The sequence below is a fragment of the Bubalus bubalis genome, chromosome 20 (assembly GCF_019923935.1).
Source record: "Bubalus bubalis isolate 160015118507 breed Murrah chromosome 20, NDDB_SH_1, whole genome shotgun sequence".
NCBI classification, from domain to species: Eukaryota; Metazoa; Chordata; class Mammalia; order Artiodactyla; family Bovidae; genus Bubalus; species Bubalus bubalis.
In genome coordinates, this window is record NC_059176.1 from 39,520,584 (window position 1) to 39,542,026 (window position 21,443).

At 48.5% G+C, this 21,443-nt stretch overlaps 1 protein-coding gene across 1 annotated transcript; it reads right to left on the minus strand.

The window, feature by feature from the left end:
- Window positions 1-9,481: 9,481 nt before the first annotated feature.
- On the minus strand, window positions 9,482-17,811 carry CRABP1 (cellular retinoic acid binding protein 1). Its single transcript, XM_006044382.3, has 4 exons — window positions 17,618-17,811; window positions 16,899-17,077; window positions 14,753-14,866; window positions 9,482-9,769 (listed from the first exon to the last, which is right to left on the minus strand). Exons 1-4 carry the CDS (start codon window positions 17,685-17,687, stop codon window positions 9,719-9,721), a joined length of 414 nt encoding a protein of 137 aa, XP_006044444.1. The 5' UTR covers window positions 17,688-17,811; the 3' UTR covers window positions 9,482-9,718.
- Window positions 17,812-21,443: the final 3,632 nt, after the last annotated feature.

A 21,443-nucleotide genomic window follows, 5' to 3' on the forward strand; every position in this document is an offset into this window, starting at 1 on the left:
GAATGGGGGGCAGAGGAACAGGAGAGCCAGGGAGAGAACCCTGTGGGTTTGTACTGGGGGGTGGGGGATTAAGTTCTCCATTCACTAAGAGAGAACTGGGAACACAAAGGGTTTGGGGGCAGGGAGTTTGGGGGAACTGGTTGAAGGGAAGGTGAAGTTCAGTGATGCTCTTGACTTTAATCCCCACATCAGTCATCACTATGTTCTTCCATAAAGAAGTCTGGGACCTAAAAAAATGAGCACAATCTCTGGTGATCACAGTAAAGGAAACATTTCGTGTCACCAGTGATAGAAAAAGCATTGGCTCTGGGGTCAGACAACCCAGGATTGTAATCCCAGCTCTGCCATTTACAAACTGGGTAACTCACTCCAAGGACTTAACCTTTCTAAACCTCAGTGCTCCCACCTATAAAATGGGACACTGGTGTTACCTGACTTGCCTACGTCCCAAGATTGCTGCGCATGTCACAAAGGATACATGTGTGAATCGGTACTGGACGCAGCCGTACACCTTGGTCATTGTTATCTCTGCTTCCAATATTGTGGCTTTTTGTTGTCTTCTTTTCTCTTCTTTGGTCCTTCTCTTCCTTTCCCCAAAGTTTTGAGTCAAAAAACTTCATGGAGTCATAGTGTTAGGAGCCAGGAGACATTTGTGATCACGGGTTCATTTTTTCTATTAGAAATCACTTGGGGAAACACAAAGAAATTCAGATTCCTAGGCTCTATCCCAAACCTTGACAAGAATCAGTATTTCTTACTTTTTAAATGAAAATGTTTTAAATTACAAAAGTAATACATACTCTTTCTAAATGAATTCCAGCAATACAGAAATAATGAGAGTTAAAAACAGCCAATTCTCAGAGGGAACTGATATTTAGCAGTTTGGTGTGTGTCCTCGAGGGTTTTGTATTTGTCCTGAAAAGAGCTGACCATGTTGCTTTTATTTTTCCCATTAAACAAGATCGTCACTCATTTTTAAAAACGATATAGCTTGGCATCTTTTCATATCAGTACACATGCATATGCCTCATTCTTCTTGACAGCTGCAGAGAATTCCATGCTGTGGTTTATTGTGGTTGGTTTAACCATTCTCTGTTGGTGGACATTTTGGATTCCCCCTGGTGATTCATATGCAGCCAGTCCCCGCTCTGTTCACATTTGGCAACCTCTGGTTTGCACAGATGGGGAGTGAGAGCCTCAGGGAGGGGATGTCAAGAACAAGAGCAAATTACAAAGCAAATTAGTGGCAAAGCCAGGCTTACAATTATGATCCTCTCATGTGCTCTTTGCATTGAACTATATCATTACAGTTATTATTTTTTTTAATGACCAAGGGAACTTAATATTTTTCTGAACCTATTCCTGATAGGAAGAGAAAAAAGAAAAAACAAACTCAGTGTTAATTTTGTTGTGTGTATGAATTGGGTTTACCCCCAAACTTTCTCAGAGTTTTCACATTTCATTATGTTCTCTGTAAAAGTCCATGATTCAATGATTTTTTCTTGCACATTGTTTGCAAAGCCAATTTTTTTTTAATGTTACAATCCCCAAATCTCACTTCCCCTGAGTATGACTATTCTTGGAGACCCTGATAAAATTCCACTTTAGGGACTCCCAGGCCCTCCCCTTCACTCACCATAATTGATGAGTTTTCCTCTCCTGGAAACAAATGGAATTATACAATTGTGACTGTCATCTATTTTCTTATTAAGTAAATTTCTCCAAGTCCTGTAGGTAACTTTCCCAGAAAGATAAATTACCCAGTTGTAACAAATATGATGCATAATATTTGCAGAACCCTTGTGAGAATTTGCCCTTTGCCCAGAAATTGTGCTTAATTTTCCTACAAAAGGATGGAACATTAATCCCACCTCCCATGGAGTAAAGAGAGGTTTGATTGGAAGAGACCACTGCAGATCAAGTCACATGCTGTTTAAAGCAGATGCCCTCAGAGCTTGGTGCTGAATTGCATACAGATGTTTCCCAATCTACTGCCTCTACTACAAAGGGGTTGGTCAGAAACTACTGAGATTTCTGAGTAAAAAGGAAGAGATGTCATTCTCAGAAAACTGACCACAGACAGCGTTGGTAACATCTGAATGTTGTTTAGCACTGTCTTGGGCAGAAGATAAAGGAACACAGGACTACAGAGTAACTTTTTTGTCTAGTACTTGCCTCTTGGGTCCTAGAACTCTGGCTTCCAAATTAGACCCCTCCCCTGGCTCCTAAACTGTGGCTTTTATTGATAAATCCCATTGCCTTCCAGAAGGACTGGACTTCTTGAAGAAATGGGTGATTCCAGGTCTGGAGCAGGAAACACACAGAATGAGCCTGGAACGTCATGTCATACCAAACAGCAAGGAATTTACCAAAGATGACCAGGGCCCTCCTGAAGGACTCAAGAGTCAATTTCAAAAGGCTCTCACTGGCCAAAGATAGGCCACTTTCAGCATCTATAAGGATAGCAACTGCAATGAATTAAAACACATCAACTATGTTTAGATCTACAAATTCACAGTGACTTTCCAAAAGAAAGCAAAAACAGGGACTTCCCTGGTGGTCCAGGGGGCACTTTGAATGCTTTGAATGCAGGGGGCACCAGTATGATCCCTGGTTAGGAACTAAGATTCCACATGTTGCATGGTGTGGCAAAAAAAAAAAAAAACAAAAAAAACCAAACAACAGACAAACAAACAAACAAAAAACTCATCAAAAATACATTGCTCTCTTTTAAAGGATGTCAAGAGGACCAATACATTGCTTTGAAAACTAGTAAATACAGGGAAAGAATCAAACATTCATTCTGCCTTTCCTATATAAGGGCTTCCCTGGTGGCTCAGACGGTAAGGAATCCACCTGCGATGTGGTAGACCTTCAATCCCTGAGTTGGGAAGATTCCCCTGGAGGAGGGAATGGCTACCCACTCCAGTATTCTGGCCTGGAGAATTCCATTGACAGAGGAGCCTGGCTTGCTACAATACATGGGTTCACAAAGAGCCAGACTTGACTGACTGACTTTCACTTTCTATATAAACTATACCTCATGATAATCACATAGTAGATGAGAGGAATTATCTTTTAATGGAATATTCCAGCTCAAAAGTGAAGAAACAATGATAGAAGTAGAATTGCCCTAGGTTTCAACCTCTAGTGAAACCATGACTCTAGGCAATGGTCACTAGTGGCTGCCAATATCACAGAGAGGGAAACAGACGTCACGAATCCACTGAGGGACGGACAGCAGACCCATGACCTCTGCAGTATTCTTGCCAAGAAAATCAAACCTGAATCTAAATGAGCTTGTGGCTCTAATTACCACTTCTCAAGAAATATAGGCGAAACAAGACATGTTAAACAACACCATGGAAATTTAGACTATAGGAAAATTTCAAGACAAACAACCTGTTTCTCCCACAATACACTGTAAAAAAAATAATAATAAGATGAGTTAGAGGGGAACTTACAGATTCAAAGAGACTTAAGAGAGGTATCAATCAGTCACAAAGTATGGCTATTTCAATCCTGATTTGGACAAGTAGGAAGAAAAAAATTATGAGACAGGAAACTCTGAACACTGACAAGATATTTGATGATATTAGGAATTATTTTTAATTTCCAAAATGTGAGAATGATATTGTTACTTTTAAGGTAATTAATAACATCTAGAGACAATATACTGAAATGCTTGTAAGTAGAATCTTAAAATGTCTGGAATCTGCTTCAAAATAATCCAGGAGAGGAGAGCATAGATGAAACAAGATGGGACACAGTGGTTGTTGAAGCTGGGTGGTGGGTATATGGGGAATCATTATACAATTCTACTTTTGTGCATGCTAGAGATTTTCTATAATAAAGAGTTAAAAAAAATACCTCTCAATCCAGAGAAAGAAGTCTTTCTGATCTTGACAAGCGCCTACAATGATGACCCTGGGCAAATCATTTCTCCTGTCTGAGTTTCATCTCTTCACGGTTGAGAGCGCTTGCAAGCAAAGCAGCCCTGATGAGTTGGGATAAGCACAACTGTCCAACCAATTTAAGGGTTTTCAGTCAGAGAAGACTTCAAATCTACTCTGACCCACATTTATCTGACCATCGGGGACTTTGTAAAGATTAATTTTTCACCCTGTGACATACTGCTTTTCTTTTATCTTAGAGGAGATGGTTTGCTGGACATTGGGGAGGGCAGATATAGATGTAAGAGACATTTTTGAGAAGATCCAAGGACTTTCCAGACACAAATGAGCTTTAAAGTAAAGGAGGGAAGAGCCCTGGAGTATATTGCCAGAAGACAGATGGCTCTGAAAGCAGTGGGTGGGGTTAGACTGTTGGTTCAAAAGGTTGCATTGGAAGGCTGGTTGCCCTACATTTTCTGGATAACATCTGCTGTCCACTTGGAAATGTTGGCTGCCATGATGAGGAGAAGAAGATGAAGTAAAAGGGAATTTGAGGGACTTCCTGGTGGTCCAGTGGCTAAGACTCCAGTGTTCCCAGTGCAGAGGGCCTGGGTTCAATCCCTGGTCAGGGAACCAGATCCCATATACCACAACTAAGAGTTCACATGCCCCAAGGAGGATCAAAGATCCCACCTATTGCAACTAAGACCAGTGCAGCCAAATAAATAAATAAAATTTAAAATTTTTAAAAGTAAAAAAGGGAATTAACAACGATGTTACAATACGCACAGAATCTTAACTGCCACAGAATATCTTGACATTATTTTTTCCTTTGAGCAAGACTGTCTAGCTTTGGTAGACATCATCATTGCACTGGTAGTCATCATCAAGACAAGACTTCCTAGAAATCTGCAATCCAGACAGGCCCCCATCCTTTCCATCACCTCAGTGTATCAGTTTGAAATGCTTTTACTTGCAAGTATGGAAACCACTGAATTAACAGGCTTAAACACATAAGGGCTTTTTTCTTTTTTTTAGATCACATAGCAATACATCCGAAGAGAGGTAGGGGTTGTGCTATCTCAATGAGTCTGAGCTGACATCTCCTTTCCTCATGGTTATAAGATGGTTGCACCAGCTCCAGGCATCACAATCACATGCCATATTGAGAGGCAGTAAGATATTACCTTCTCAGGCTCTCCTCTCTTATCAGGAAGGAAAAGTCTTTCCTGGAAGACTTCTGGATGACTTACCTTTATGTTTCATTAGCCAGAATTGCGTCACATGCTCAATGCTAGTTATAATGCAAGCTGGGAAAAAAAGCATTGACTTTCCCAGCCTCTACTGTGGGAGATGGATGGAAGGGGTGCTGGGACAAGCAATCAGTAAGTTTGCTTCGTCCAAGTTTTCCTGCTCCGGAGCAGGGTTTCCTGTACTATTCACACTTTTATTTCAAATAAGTCTTGCAATCTCTATCCCCCTGCCTCTGAGATATAATATGCTATGTGTATTATATATACTACCTACCTGAGGGATTTCTCTTGCTGTTGGATGGTGTTTGAGTTGAGAACTGCTGTTTGTGCCCATATGTCTGCTTTTTCTTGCAGACATCCATTCAGGAAGGTTTGGATCTTATAAAAAATGTTGGCCCTTCATCAGTCAGATAATCAGCACATGTTTACAGAGTTATCCCCATTTGCCAAGCCCTGAGGTGGGGTAGTAGGGGGTGGTGGGGGGAGGAGGCAGAGATGGTTAAGCAGCCATTCCTGGCCTCAGGGACCACACAGGCTGGTTGGCGGAAAATGTCAGAAACTTAGGAGATGTGGAATGACAACACAGGACCACAATAGAAGCCCTTCAAGCACAAGGCAGCCTGTAATTGTGAGCCTGATGTGGGCACAAGAGACGTAGAGAGAAGATGCCCTAGAGGAGGTGAATGTGGGCCTTGAAAATATAAAAGATCTGAGAGACTCAGAGGACTGGGAATCAGGGTCTAGACCCATGTGGCTACAGGGCAGGATTGTGTAGAAATCTCAAAAGCTCTTTTGTTGTTCAGTCGCTAAGTCGTGTCTGACATTGCGACCCCATGGACTGTAGCCCACCAGGCTTCTCTGTCCACGGGGTTTTTCAGGCAAGAATACTGGAGAGGGTTGCCATTTCCTTTTCCAGGGGATTGTCCCCACCCAGGGATGGAACCTGTGTCTCCCATGTCTCCTGTGTTATTAGGCAGATTCTCTACCAGAAGCCACCAGGGAAGATAAATACAAAGCTTTTAGTACTTTACAAATCTTAATTCCACTAATTTCCACACCAGGCCAAATGGATTTTATTGTCCTCATTTTACACAGCAAGGGACTAAATAATTTGTCCAAGGTTTGCTAGCCAGCATGGAGGATGGGTTAATCAGTTCCTTCCTGCTGCTGCTGCTAAGTCGCTTCAGTCAAGCCCACCAGGATCCTCCATCCCTGGGATTCTCCAGGCAAGAACACTGGAGTGGGTTGCCATTTCCTTCTCCAATGCATGAAAGTGAAAAGTGAAAGTGAAGTTGCTCAGTCGTGTCCGACTCTTAGCGACCCCATAGACGGCAGCCCACCAGGCTCCCCCATCCCTGGGATTCTCCGGGCAAGAACACTGGAGTGGGCTGCCATTTCCTTCTCCAATGCATAAAAGTGAAAAATGAAAGTGAAGTCGCTCAGTCGTCCAACTCTTAGCGACCCCATGGACTGCAGCCCACCAGGCTCCTCTATCCATGGGATTCTCCAGGCAAGAGTATCAGAGTGGGGTGCCTTTGCCTTCTCCAGTTCCTTCCTACCCAGTTCTTTTCCCCTTATTCTTCCTTTTCTAAAAGGTTCTGCCCACTAGCCCAGGAGAGGTCACACGTCTTAGGCCTGGCCAATCATTGTACTGTGTTTCCGTCAATTGTGATTGGTCCAGGGGTGGTCATATGACCTGAATCAGTTCTATTAGGAAGTCAGAATGGAGTCAGAGATGGAGGGGTAGAGCTCCATCTAAGGCACAGCTCCTGAAGCTTTTGCTTGAATCCTGAGAGTTTCCCCAGCATTCTTCACAAATTCAGTGGTTTTTTGTGTGTTTGTAGAGTTGTGCAACTACCGCCACCTCAATTTTAGAACATTTTCATTACCACAGGCCCCCCAACCCCAAAGAAACTTTTTACTCCCATTTCCTCTCTTTATGTCCAGCCTTAGGCAACCACCAATCCACCCTGTGTCTTGGATTTATCTGTTCTGGACATGTCATAGAAATGGAACCATTCACTATGAGGTCCTTCGTTACTGGCTTCTTGTACTTAGCATAACGTTTTCAAGGTTCAGCTGTGTTGTCGCAGAGTATGTTCCTTTATGCTGGGGCTGGTTGGGGTTGGGTTTCTTGTATTTGCAAACCAAAGGTGTGGCCAGGAGTTGAAGCCCGGTGTGACAGATACCAAAGCCCTCATTCTTTGTTTCGCCTGGTGAGACCAAGACATGGAGGGTGCCAGAGAGTTTGACCTTTCTGTCGCAGACCGTGGGTTTGCTGAGCAGACGAGTGACATGTTTAGAATAGCGTCATAGTGAGGTTATTCTGATGACAGTGGTATTTTGTGTAGGTGTTCATCCTACATGTATGTGTAAATTATATATCATATGTAATGTGTCTGTGAGTTGCTCAGTCGTGTCTGACTCTTTGCGACTCCATGGACTGTAGCCCACCAGGCTCCTCTGTCCGTGGAATTCTCCAGGGAAGAATACTGGAGTGGGTTGCCATGCCCTCCTCCAGGGGATCTTCCCGACCCAGGGATGGCAGCTGGGTTTCCCACGTTGCAGGCAGATTCTTTATCATCTGAGCCACCAATGTGCATACACATATTTAAAGGTTGAAAATTAGAGCAGCAACTCCCATATTGGGTCCCATGCTAATGTCCTGTGAGCAGTGTTCCAAGAGAGGTGAGAAACACTGTGCCTTTTTCTCTGGAAAATGAAGAAGAAAAGGATTCAAGAGAAACAGGCTATAGCCTCTGTTCTGAGTAAAGTGGTGCTCCAGACAGTCCTGGTGCTCCCCTTCCTTAGAGGTGCCACTCCAGCCCCCTTCCTCCAAGAAACCATTAGGCAACTCCTCCTACATGTAAGTAGTAGAATCTTTTAGAAAGAGCCAAAGTTCCCATCAGCAAAGTAGGGTTCTGGACTGCGGAGGTATGATGAGTCAGGTAAAGGTTTCCTTGTTTACATACAGGTGGTGGCACCTGGGCCTTAGGTGTCTGCCCGTCGGGGTGTGAACTCTTTGAAAGTGAAAGTAGTAAGTCGTTCAGTCCTGTCCGACTCTTTGCAATCCCGTGGACTGTAACCTATCAGACTCCTCTTTCCATGGAATTCTCCAGGCAAGAATACTGGAGTGGGTTGTCATTTCCTTCTCCAGGGTATCTTCTCCACCCAGGGATCAAACCCAGGGTCTCCTGCATTGCCGGCAGATTCTTTCCCATCTGAGCCACCCAGGGTGAGCTCTTTAGGGTCACCTTAAACCAGTCATCTAAATTGGGCCTCACCCATGCCCACCCAGCCAACTCTGGCCTGGCTTTGCCAAGAACCCCTGTGCCTAGGATGTCAGGAAGAGATGCCCAAGAAGCCAGGCAAGCAATGCAAATGAGGGCAGAGGCAATGGTGGAGCCCATGGGAAGGCAGAGACTGTAAGTTCCACTTAAGGGGGAAAGTTGCTAAGCCAACTGTTGCCCTGTAAGAGATGCCAGATTTTTCCCATTTTTCTAAGGAAATAGAAATGCAGATTTTCATATGAATTCTCTTGATTTTTCGAATGTTAGAGTTGGTGACTGTGGATTATTGTCCTTTTGCATGTTGGGATCCATTCTCCTCTTGGCTATGTCCTAGGAGGGTAACTCTTGTGGGCAGTACCCTCCTCCGCCCCCACCACCTGCCCACTCTTTTGCCCTCCAGACTCCAGATGGGTTTGGCCAGTGGACAGAATAACTAGATCAGAGATTGAAAGTTGGGTAGTCAGTATATTTAACCCCCTTGTTCCAAGCCAGAGATTCTCCCCCACCCTCTGAACCCTCCTCTACCCACATACTGGGGCTTTGGCAGTGACCACATTCTTCTGTGTACTCCACAACTCTTGTACGTAGTGGTTTCTCTTCCAGGCTCTTGTGGTCTGATGACCCCTCTGTCCGTCTCTCTAGGGGAGTATACCAGCTCCCTACTGCTGGTCTCTGAGTACCTTATCATCCTTCTTGGTTCTCTTCACCCCGTCCATGTAAAGGCCTGTGTAAATAGTCCCTTCATTCTGAGCTCTCCTCAATTAACCCTTTCGAATGTGCCCTCCCTTTCCTGCTGGGAACCACTAATATATCAACTAATTCAATCAAAACACCAGCATAGTGAGGTCTAAGCACACCTGGATCTTCAGTGTGAATCCTTTCAGAGGGAGCCCAGCTTGCCACCCTTGCTGTATGCTCCAAGCTCTGCACCAGGGCAGCAGGTGGAAGCCGAAAGCCCCTACGCAGACCAGTGCAGAGCTCGGGTCAGCAGGATCACTAAGACCTTTGTGGAAACTGAAGAGGCAGTCCAAACAAGGAGAAAGCCTTGAGGTGTGTACACCCAGTTTAATGACTGATGAAACCATACAGATGCCAGACTATGGAGCGCCAGGGAGACAGAGGCACAAAGCCTTGGGGGAAAACACTACAGCATTACTGGGGGGACATCGGGATCACCTAATGTTAATACCGGGGAAGAGGAGGTCCACTGGCGGCTCAGAGCTATGACATTCCTTGGGGGAACATGCATCCCACCCCCAAAGCTGGAGCAAGCTGGCCGCCTTCATTCCCGAACATAAATCCTCGTGCAGACCACGTCATCGGCGCCGAACGTCTGCAGGGAAGGAAAACCAATCAGTGCAGATGCCTGTGCAAAAATGTTTAAAGCATATCGCTAATAAGGCCACTTACTGCCCTGGTAAAAACTCTTTGTAACAGACATTCAATTTCCTGTGCTGTGTGTTCATGCTCAGAGCCAAGGATTTTTTTTTCCCCTCCCTTGAGTTCTGCACTGGCAGAGAGGCAACTCGGGTATAGAATTATATTGTGTGCAGTTTTCCTTTGCTTCTGGAACCTGGGAGTGCTGACATAAAAAATGCAAGTTTCCTGGCTTTGGTTTTTTAAATTAAACTGAAGTGGGGGTGGTGGTATGTCATACTGAACATTTCTGAAGTGGTTCCGTCTCTTTTCAAGTGATTTCAAGAGAGCAATGGGCCCCGGCCACTGAGCCCTGGGATCCAATAATGAACAGTCAGGTGGGATATCCTTGGAAAGGGTATATAAGTGCCTTCTAGGAAGTGGCTGTCCATCCTGAGAGACAGCTGACATACTCAGGTGTCAGTGATACTCAAGGAACCTGTGAGCTAGAAACGTGGTCTTGGCTGCAAGAGCATGGCATAGGCCTCCACAGCTAGGCCTGCAATTCACAGCCAGGTGAGCTGGGGCACCGCTCTGGTCTCTTGGACAATTCAGAGATGGAGCGGCAGGGAGTTGAGGGCAGGAGAGCAATTGAACAAGATGATCCCGGTTCTTTCAGCTACAATTTTATGACCCTTTGTTTGTTTGTTTGCTGTGGAGAGGGCACAAATCATTTCACAAATGGAGGACTATTTTCTTCTGGCTTCTGAAAAGATATCTGCTGGGAGCCGGCATATTGCATATTGAGTGAGGATCTGTAATAGCTCAACTGGAATTCTATCACTGCCTGGAGCCAGCGCGAGGAACTCCGCCCATGACAAAGGTCATGAGGAAGGAGGCTCGGCATACGCAAAGGCGGGATCGAGCCTCAGGAGTCCCCCTGGAAATTCTCGAGCATCTACCCCCAAAACCAGAGTCTGCCTACTTTCTGCTTTGTGCTTTCACCTACACCTCTGACTTTACGGGGGGCTGTCCCCCACTACCTCTCTCTGAAAAGAGAGTTAGCTTACAGCTCCAGTTAATAATTCTTGGATGTGACAGTGTTTCAACCTACAAACTCCTTTGAAAATCCTCTAGCCTGCCTGAATGGGTTTTTCCGGCCACATGTGATTGTTCAGAGCCTCCCAATTGTGAGAGGCAGGAGATGTTCTAAACTGCCTAAACACAGATTCCTTTGAGTAGTTAAAAGATTGATTAGAAATTGTATTGGTGAAGGGTTTTTCACTTGTTGGGCCAATGTTTGCTGCTAAGTCTCCATACTCCTTACCTACTGTGTCCTTGGCAGTGTATTGATTGATATAATGGGTGTATAGAAATGTAAAATGCAGCTTTGTTCAATGCTTTTTGAAAGGCTGGCGCCTGACTTTGGAATAATCACCTTTAGAGAAAGATAAGTTTCTTAAATGTTAACAGGCCTCCGGGCCAGAAGATGATGTCTATCACCTGAACTTTTGCATATGATAAGTTTACAGGAAAAAAGCCTGGCTTGCTGCATGACTCTACCCCTTCCCCCATTATCCTCTATGCATAACTTAAGGTATAAAAACTACTTTGGAAAATAAAGTGCGGGCCTTGTTCACTGAAACTTGGTCTCCCCGTGTCACTCTCTCTCCCAAATTCCAGCTGAGCGTCCATCTGGAGCGCGGATGTCCTCTGCGACCATTTATTTGCCTGGGCTTCTAAGACCCACTCGAGAAGGTGTCTAAGGTGGGGCACCTTCCGCTATTCGAGAGGGCGCCTGCGGCCTCCGTGGTCAGAGCTAACCTGGTGTCACGGGTTATATTGATTTTCCGCGTAAACCAAGCCACTCAGCTTCTTTTCTCCACTGAATTTTCCTACTGAGCTATCCTTATTTCAGCCGCTTTTCTCCACTGAATTTCCTCACTGAGCTATCCTTATTCTATTACTCTTTGTATCCTTAATTAAAGTGTAATTAAGCAGTTATTCCCTGACCCTCGCCTAGCCGTCTCTCCTTCGAATACCCTGGATCAGCCGGGGCTGGTCCCCGGCAGATTTCCCTGTAAGTAAGCTGTCTCCACTCTTCCAAAAACTGGCAATTACACACAGGCCTGCTCTCCTGGGTCTCTCACAGATAACTGGGACAGAAAAAGCAATATGTATATTAAAAAAAAAAATTTAAGACAAACAAACAGTTATGTCCCCAGTCTGTCGACTGACATAGATATGTTTGTTTGCAGACATACATTTTTCTGTGGGAGAGTCCCTATCTTTCAATTTGTCAAAATTGAAATTGTTTCAAATTGTCAAAAGGGCCTTAGGTTAAAAACCCTGAACTAAGAGCGTGAATGGGCTTCCCCGGTGGCTCAGTGGTAAAAAAAATCCTCTTGCAGTGAAGTACTGGAGACATAGGTTCCATCCCTGGGTTGGGAAGATCCCCTGGAGGAGGGCATGGCAACCCACTCCAGTATTCTTGCCTGGAGAATCCCATCAACAGAGGAGCCTGGCAGGCTACACAGTCCATGGGGTCACAAAGGGTTGGACGTGACTGAAGCAACTTAGCACACATGCACACAAGAGCTTGAACATACTTGTAGCTTCCCCTGCGTCACTCAGTTGTTCATGAGATGCTCTCAGAGAACATGAGCTGGGACATTATTCTAACGTGTGTTTCAGGGAAATACCAGTCATTTGTGATTATGAAGGAATCAAATGCTCATCACCAGCCTAAATAGGGAGCTAAAAAATGATCGTACCGGCACAGCTGTGCCTGCTCTGGACACCTTCTCGGTCTTCCTCCCTCTCCTCATTAGTGAGGAATTAGCAGACGATGCTGGGTGCTGGGGGAGGGTGAGGTAGGGGTTCCCGTAGAAATTCACCTCTCAAATGTCCAGACCTCTCAGAACCATGTCAGTTTTCCAAAACTCTTCCAGCTCTCAAGCCATGGAGTGTCCCATGGCAGGCCAAAGTTTGGGGATTGGACTCTCTACCTGTGCTGCAATGATCAACACCTCACCCAGGCCATCAAATGGCTTCACGAAACAAGAAGAAATGGCTACATTTCCAACCACGTTTGAAATGTCCTTCTCAGCCCACAAACTACTATGAGAGGTTTCTGAAAGAAACTCTCCGTATAGTGTTCCAGAGTGGTTTAAGGGACTTCGCTCAGTTTTCAAAAGAAGGCAAGTTACAGCCCAGGGTTGCTGGGAGAGCTTATTTCAAGTTAACCAGAATAAATTGCCTCTTGTTTATAGAGACGGCATCTCCCTACATTTGGATTTATTAATGATAATAACCCTTGGAACAAAAGCCCATATTTTAGATCCCAAATGCCAAGAATTAATGTTCCTCGGCTCGTATGTATGTATATATCTGCTGAGCCAGGGAGAGAAGCATGGGTGGAGATGTAGTGGGGGAGTTGGAAGTGGGGGAAATCGAGCCAGTGTGCGGGCTGCTCAGATACTACAGAGATTAATAAAATCACACTTTCTCACCGAGCACACTGAGCCTACTTAACCCTCAGCTACCCTCAAGAACTCTAAAAATCATCTCCCTCTTTGCTATCCCTGGTCCCAAGGAATATGTCCCTTTTTCTCTTAAATTTCCATCTCTCGGCCTCAAATTGCTCCCCCAACCCCATCAATGTATTCCTGCCCTGGAAACAACATTAACCAGGTTGCAAATGAAGCCAGTCCTTTCTGTGTGAAAGGAGGAAGTCTGGGAAATCATCTCAGGGAAGGACAAGAAGGCAAGAGTGAGATCAAGCAGCCTCCGCTGAAGTAACAGAAACAGCTCAATTGAGGGTCTTCCTACAGAATAAACATGTAATTTCAGGGCTGAGAGGGACCTGAGTGGGGGGGAACCAGGCTTCAGTCCAAACCCTCATTTTACAGCTTGGGGAGGGAAGGGCCAGGCCCGGGTCACAGTGAGTCCTGTCCTAGCGTTCCTTGCCACCTCCTTCCCCGACTTTTCAGGGTGGCGCTCAATAAGATGGGGCAAGCAGGCAGTCTTAGAGGGGAGATGTTAACAGCAGGCCTGATGGAGAACAAAGGATATCATTTCCTGGTTACCCACAACAGCTTTCCCCTTTTCTAGTGTGGGGGTGGGGGTGGGGTGGGGGTGGTTGGGGAGAGTGAAGAGGCGGGCGGGAAGGCTGTTGTCAGGAAAGCTTGGTCTGTTCTGAAACACAAAGGGAGCATAACAGGGAGCTGTCCTTCACTCCTGCCCCCCCCCCACTTCCTTTGCTCCCCTAAATAAAGGGGAAGGAGGTGTGTGATTTAACTACAGAGGTTTCTAACTTGGCCTCAGCAGGTATATTTTGCATGGTCAGGGATGTTTAAAATACTTCAATCTGATTCCCTGATTACCCTCTCCAGTTAACCCTCAGGCTGTCTTAAATTAGCATTTCTTGTCTGTCTCCCGGAAAGCCATTGGAGTCTGTAAGTCCGGGGCCGGGGGTGGGGGGGTGGGGGAGTGGCGGTAAAAAGACTTCCAGTGCAGGCCTACTGAAATTTCTGAAATTTTTCCTAGGCAGCAAAGTGGAGAATGGTGAGGTGAGGAAAACCCCTTCTGCAGAGTGAACTCTGGGACCTCGCAGAGCCCACGCACGCTGAGCCCAGCTGGAGGGGAGGTTGGCTTAAGCAAGTCAGCTGGTCACCGCGGGATGTGTGGGTTTGGATAGTGGCCGGCAGCGCAGCATGTCTCTAGCCCCTACTCTGCCCTCTGAGCCACTCTGCTCTCCTGCCAACCATCTAACAGTGATTTCCTTTGGCCTAAACTATCATCTCGAGCTTTTCTACTTACATTTTAAGCCAGGGCATAGAGTGTCTCTCCCTGAATGGGCGAGTAAGGACGATGTTGGTGGGGCCCCGCTGTGAGCAGCAGCTGGAAACCTGCGAGCTCCTTTCAGGGTTGGGGGGTGTTGGGGGGGTGTCTCACTCACCAGGATGAGTTCGTCGTTGGCCAGCTCGCGGGTCCAATAGGTTTTGGGGCCGTCCCCCTCCAGAAGAGTTTGTGTGCAGTGGATCTTGTTCTCATTCTCCCAAGTGGGTAAGCTCTGCGGGCAGGAAAACCATTAGTGACATTAATTACAGTCTTGGCAGCGGGGAGCAGAGACAACAATGAGCACGGGAGAATAATTGCTGTGCAGAGAAGCAACACATGGTCCCTGTCAGCAGCGCACAGAACCTTCTCTGCTGTGCCTTATCAAGCCCAAATTCAGAGGGCTGACCACAGATTTTATGGGAGTATAAATATACCTTATATTACACACACACACACACACACACACACACACACACACATAGAGAAGCAGCAAAGCCTCAGGCATGCCTTACATCTTCAGGAATAAAATTGAGAGCATAAAATGATTCATTTATGTCAAAATGGGCTCCCCCTTCAAGCAATTTGGCTGTTGAGGGCAAAAAGCTTCACAACAGAAATACAAAATTTCAGAACGGTTAAGACACCATATTTGAGACCACATCTAGTGAGCAAATCAGGACCTGTTCCTTGCACGGATTTGGGGATAATGCCTCGCTTTCTGTTTGCACTCAGCAGATGCAGTACACAGCCTGCTCTGATAATCCTGAGTTTCTCTGACTCTGAGAATAAAAACACTGCCACTTCCCAGGTTACATGTCTCTAGAAAAAAAAATAAATTTTTTTTTAAGATCTGAAGGGTCTTCATGTTGTCGGAGGTAGGAGGCAAAGAAGGGATTCCCCTGTAGTTTTCCCTGGCGTCTGCATGAAGCAAATTGCTATACAGTTGGGCGAGGCGGCTGTACTGAATGCGCACATACTGGCTTTTTAGCTAACACATGGGACACGTTCCCTAGGCAGGGTGGGGATGGATAAAGCCCCGCTCCCCAGGCTGTCCTGTGAACCTTTGATTTCTGATCAGAATTACTGTCTCCAGCAGTACTCACTGTTGGATGTACCCAAACTGAGTTCTGCCTATTGCCAGGCCTTTTACCTTAGACTCCCGGACCTTCCCTCTACGCTGAAGAGATGTCCTGCTCTTTTGTTTTTGCAAACAGAGCAGTGGCTGAGGGCTTGGATCTTGCCAGCTCCAAGCCCAGATATCATTTTCAGGCTGTGTCAACTCTGGGGGTCAAATATTGCTTCTGGGGGACTGTGTCTCTATGTCCTCCCAAACCCAGTGCCCAGAGAGTCTCACTCTAGATCAGACAGGCACGGCTCCGGAAAGGTGAAAAACAATTTCTCACTCTCTGGAATGCTATGAGTTTTTCTTTTTTCAAACCTTAGGGGAGAGGAGGGAGACATTTTGTCACTTTTAAAATAAGTGGTAGCATCAGCGATTGTTTTTCCATCTGTCCTCAAAATACATGGGTAGCCAACCTTCCATTCTATTCCAGAGACCAACCGAATGCGACTTTGCCCATCTAAAAAAGGGATTTACAACCTCTTGCTTCAGTCCACCGATTCATCCCTGGGACCGACAAACGGAGAGAAACAGAATTCTTGCCCCTGCGGACTAAAAGAGGGCACTCAGTCCATTTTCCGGGCAGAATCTGCCTTGCTTTTGGAAAGGTTTCGTCTTTTCCTTTAAGGAACCTAACTGAGGGAGGGCAGGAGAGGTACCGGGGCCATCAAGACTGCTGAAACTGGATCCAGAGCATTCCCAAGGGCCCAGGGACCTGGGAGGGCGGGACGCAAGAGCTGCGGCTCCACCTGCGACAGGAAACGTGGCAGCCGCACGGCCAGGCAACGCAGCCCAGCCACCTCCTCCTCCTCCCCAGCCGCCTGCACTGGCTCGAGGATCGCTGCAAAATGCCGCAGAAACGCCTGCAGGGAACGCGGTGTAACCCAAAGCCCGCGCTTTAAGCGCGGCGGTTAGCACCCCGGGAGGCAGTTTAGGGAGGAGGTTGGGAGGGGCTGGGGTGGGACTTTCTCCTGAGCCCAGGGCAACGAGTTGCACAGATTTTCTGAGCAAACAGCCGGTGCACACGCCCTGCAAGGAAGGCGCGCCACAGGCTGCAAAAGGAGACGGGGGTCTCATCTGGCTGCAACGGTTCCTGGGTAGGGAGCAGGGATCCGGGAAGGCTGCCCAGACTCTGGGACCTCACCCTGCACTTGCGTCCGTCCACGGTCTCCTCCTCAAAGCCTTCTCCGACCTTGAAGTTGATCTCGGTAGTGCGCACCGTGGTGGACGTCTTGATGTAGAATTGGTCCCCGTCCTGGCGGATCTCCACGTGCGGCTTGGACGCAGCCGCCACGGCCACTTTCCTCAGCATGGCGTTCACACCTGCCCCGGGAAGAACGGGGAAGACCCGGGTTCAGGTCACGGGGTCTCGTCACCCGCCCATTGTCCCAGAACTGGCCCGGCATTTCCCAAACCCTCTGACTATAGAAGGGGGACTTACAAATGAACCATTCCTCCCCTGGCTCTCGCCCTGATTTTCAAGATGAGAAACTGAGGCTCAGAGAGGGTAAATGGCTTTCCTTTGGTAGCACGTGGTAGGGCCTGGTCTGAAAATGAGTCCCCAAATTTAGTCCCTGACTCTCCCAGGATTTCAGTAATAATCTCTCCTCGCGACGATCTAGCGCGAGATAAAGACCGAGCCGTCGGGGAAAGCGCCAAGGATCCAGCAAATGTTCGCTGAATGAGTGGATCCCGGGCTCTCCTCGCCACTTCTAGATGAGATGCTCCTTGGAATTCGCCCCGATCTAAGGCACCCAGGACTCCCTCCTGCCTGGTGTTGGTCCCTAAAGCCGACTCCCCGCTGGCCCCGGGGCACCTTCGGCCGCTACTCTCCGTCGGGGCGCGCTGCCCGGGCCAGCTTACCCAGCGCCTTGAGCAGCTCGTCGAAATTCTCGCTGCTGCGCATCTTCCAGGTGCCGGCGAAGTTGGGCATGGTGGCAGCGGTGGCGGCGGCGGGAAGGCGGCGGCAGGCACGGACAGCTGCGGCGCAGCGGGCACACTCCAAGCTGCAAAGGCGGAGACTGCAGCTCTGCGCCCAGCCCCACGCGCCTTGAGTCACCGGGAGAGCGCCCCCAACCCCCTCGCCGCTCCAAGCCCCGCCCCGCTAGCCCCGCCCCCACCCCCCGCGGCCCCTACCCAGCGTGAGCCCCTCTCCCAGCCCTACTGTGCCCGCGCTCTGCCTCTCGGCGGTCCATTCGCCGGGGGTGCAAGCTTGGTACCAGCTCTCCTACAACTCTGGGTGGGGGGCGTCTCTGCCACCCCCAGGCCACCCACATCCTTCTTTAAAGTGGGTGGTGGGAGAGGGTTAGATGTAACAAAATTGGCCAAGAGGAGAAAATCGTTGAAGCTTGGCGGTTGGGCTTGGCGAAATCATTATACCACTCTCGCTACTTTCGTATATGTTTGAGAATATACATAATAGAAAGTTAAAATAAGTGGGTAGTAGGTCCACCAGGCGGAGAAGGCAATGGCACCCCACTCCAGCACTCTTGCCTGGAAAATCCCATGGACGGAGGAGCCTGGTGGGCTGCAGTCCATGGGGTCGCCAAGAGTCGGACACGACTGAGCGACTTCCCTTTCACTTTTCACTTTCCTGCATTGGAGAAGGAAATGGCAACCCACTCCAGTGTTCTTGCCTGGAGAATCCCAGGGACGGTGGAGCCTGGTGGGCTGCCGTCTATGGGGTCGCACAGAGTCGGACACGACTGAAGCGACTTAGCAGCAGCAGCAGCAGGTCCACCAGGGGATGACAGCCACCCTGTCCCCACTCCCAGGCATGCCTTCTGGATGCGCCCAGTAGGTCGCCTCCACTCCCAGTCCTGGATCCTATTCCGCAACCACCACCAACCCACCTAACTTCAGCACCACCACCACCACCATGAGCAGGACCACGGAAGGAAGTGGCGGAAAAGCCTCAAACCACTCCAACAACCGCCCCGCACTGCTGCGCGGAACCCAGAATCGCGCGAGATTGTGGGTCCTCCGCGTTGGTGTGGCGGGAGGGAGCCCAGGCCGCTGCACCCTGTGGGTAGCTCAGAGAAGGGTGGACTGAATAAACTCCAGAACCCTGGATATCAGCGGCCTGTCTTGCAGAAAAGTGAGACTTTGCACTTGCCGGCAGGCTGGGAGGGCCAAGTGGAGGAAATCGCCTCTTTTCTCCCTTTAATCCGAAATATGGCCCAAACCTAACGCCCCCTCAGTGCCTCCGCTACGAAAGTACAAACATTTCACCACAGCTCTTAGAGCTTTGCACGCAGACCCTATAATTCCCTTCCAGTCTCTTCCCACACTTCTGCCCTCAGAATGCCTCGGCAAACTGCACAACCCAGGATTCTGGGACCTGCCAGGCATCTTCCCACCTCTAACGTGCCTGCTGTGCAACCGTAGGGGAAAGCCCTTTTCCTCCTCGGGTAAATAAAATCTTGCCCACTCATGGAAGTCCACCTTTATGCCATCTCTCTTGAAATTCAGCTTCCTAATCAAATATGATGATTTTTCTCTGAACCCACTGAATTCTGTGTTTGGTCCTGCTCTTGTTTAAGGTTTAATCCTGCTATTAAACTGAACTCCTGGAGGGCAGTGATTGAGCCTTTGTCAACTTGTCCTCTCTTCCACAGGCTTAGCCAGGTGGGGCTCAGTCAATAAGCATTGATCTGAGGAGGGTGTATGTACCCTGCAGCCCAGAGGTAGTGTGGGGGTGAAGATCCCCAGAGGGACTGCAGGAATTGAGTGCCTGCTGAACAGGGCTCTGGACCTCTGCGGGTGCCTGGGGCTGGGATCCTGCTCTCAGGCCCTGAGGAGCTGCCCTAGAAAGCAGCTGAGGACAGGAGAGGGGAGAGGGGTTGTCCCCAGCTGGGAAAGGGTGTGGGAAGGGCCTCTGTGTAGTCCACAGAGCCATGCATTTAGGAGGGCCTGGCGTTTGGTTCAGTGCTCTCCTACTGCCATCTTGAAATTATTAACCACTTTTGGGCAAGGGGTCCTGTATTTTCATGTTGCACCGGATCCACAAATTATGTACCTGATCCTGAGTGTGGGAGGCAGAGGCTAGGGCTGCCACAGAATCAAGCCCACTTTATGGAGGGTCTGGTGTCTGCACAGTGAGGGGGCAAAGTGGAGGTGCCATCCAACTAACGCAGACCTCTGCCCCCATCCAGCTCTCCTCTCCAACATGGCCTCCGCCATCTTCAGACCAGGCTGGGGAGGGGTTGAAGCAGGACAGTGGAGGGAAGTAAAGTTGGGAGTCAAAGCCAAGGGAAAGCCTTGAAGTGACTGGCAGTTATTGCAGCAAAGGCACTGAGTGGGCAAAGAGGGGGAAAGGAAAAGAGACAGGATGGGGAGTCGTGGTGCATTGCCCAGGCACTTAGCGAGGGTGGGAGAGGGTCCAGGAAGAGGAGGGGACCTCTAGTTCAGAGTGCAAGCTGGTCCTGGGGTCCTGTGAACCCACTGTCCTTGTTAATGAAGTTCAGAGGTGGCCAGGGCAGACAGGAGGAGCTAAGACTTCTTAGATGCCCCAAACCTTATCAGAGGGCACATAGAGGGGGGAATGCAGCTCCCTCTCTGACCTGGCTACTAGGGGAATGTCAGAGCCTGGGGGGCAGCACAAACCCCACGAGGGTGGTATTTCTGAGAACCCAGCCTGAGAATCCAGAGCAGAGTCCCTGCTAAGGAGAGGTCAGTTGGTGGCCTGGGCCGAAGGACAGATAGGCAGAATCACCCCGACTTCTCTGGGCCTCTCTGCTCTCCCCCATTCCTTCTCTTATTTTACTCTTCCATCCATTAATCTTGCTGAGTTCAGCTCTGGGGATGGTGACCAATCAAAGTCCAGGCTCTGTCTTAAGGGCCCACCATTTACCCAGGGGGAAAATCCTAGGAAATCTGTTGTCCCGTGTGGGCTAACAGTGCCTAAGGGGCAGGCTTTTAGCCCAGTGTGTGTTGAGCCTATAGAGTCAATCCAGAGGGGCTGAGGGAGTGAGGAGGTCTGATTAGAAAAAGCAATGTGTGCAAAGCCAGGAGCTGTAGAACAGGGCTGTGGGTTTGAGGACTAATTATCCTTTGGGGCAGCTGGAGTGCATCATCTGAGGAGAGGGGAGTGAGGCTAAAGGTGATATAGGAGGTGAGCAGAAGTCACTCCACCAAATGTGCATGGCTATGAAGTAGGGTTCTTGGAGGGGGCATATAGAAGGGTTTTAGGAGAGGTGAGCCATAGTCCTATGGCATTTTAGCTTCAGTGTGGAAGATGGATCAGATGGGGCAAGCAGAGGTGCTTTTGGCAGTGGAGATTGGCAGGGGACAAATCAGAGAACAGTGGTTCCTAAATGCCAATCTGGGACTTGACCCAGCATCCCAGCAGGCTGGAGGGGCTTTCTAGGAACTCAGATTCCCAGGCCCAGCCTGGGAGCTTTGGATTCAGTAAGTCAGGGTAGGGCCGCTGGAACTGTGTTTGGCAAGTTTTCTCCTCTGTACGGTCAGTTTGGCTCTGCCATACTGTATGACCGGCTATGCCTGGGAGGGAAGGAGAAGTGGAAGGAAGGGACCAGGGTGACCCTAGTGTCTGGGTTGTGCACTGGATGGTCTCATTTGCTGCTGGGGGAGCAGCAGGAGATGAGTCCTTCTCAGGATGTGTTGGTTGTGAGTTGTCTGGCGCATCCAGGACCCAGCAGACAGTGGGCAGTGTGGTCCCAGAGTTCCA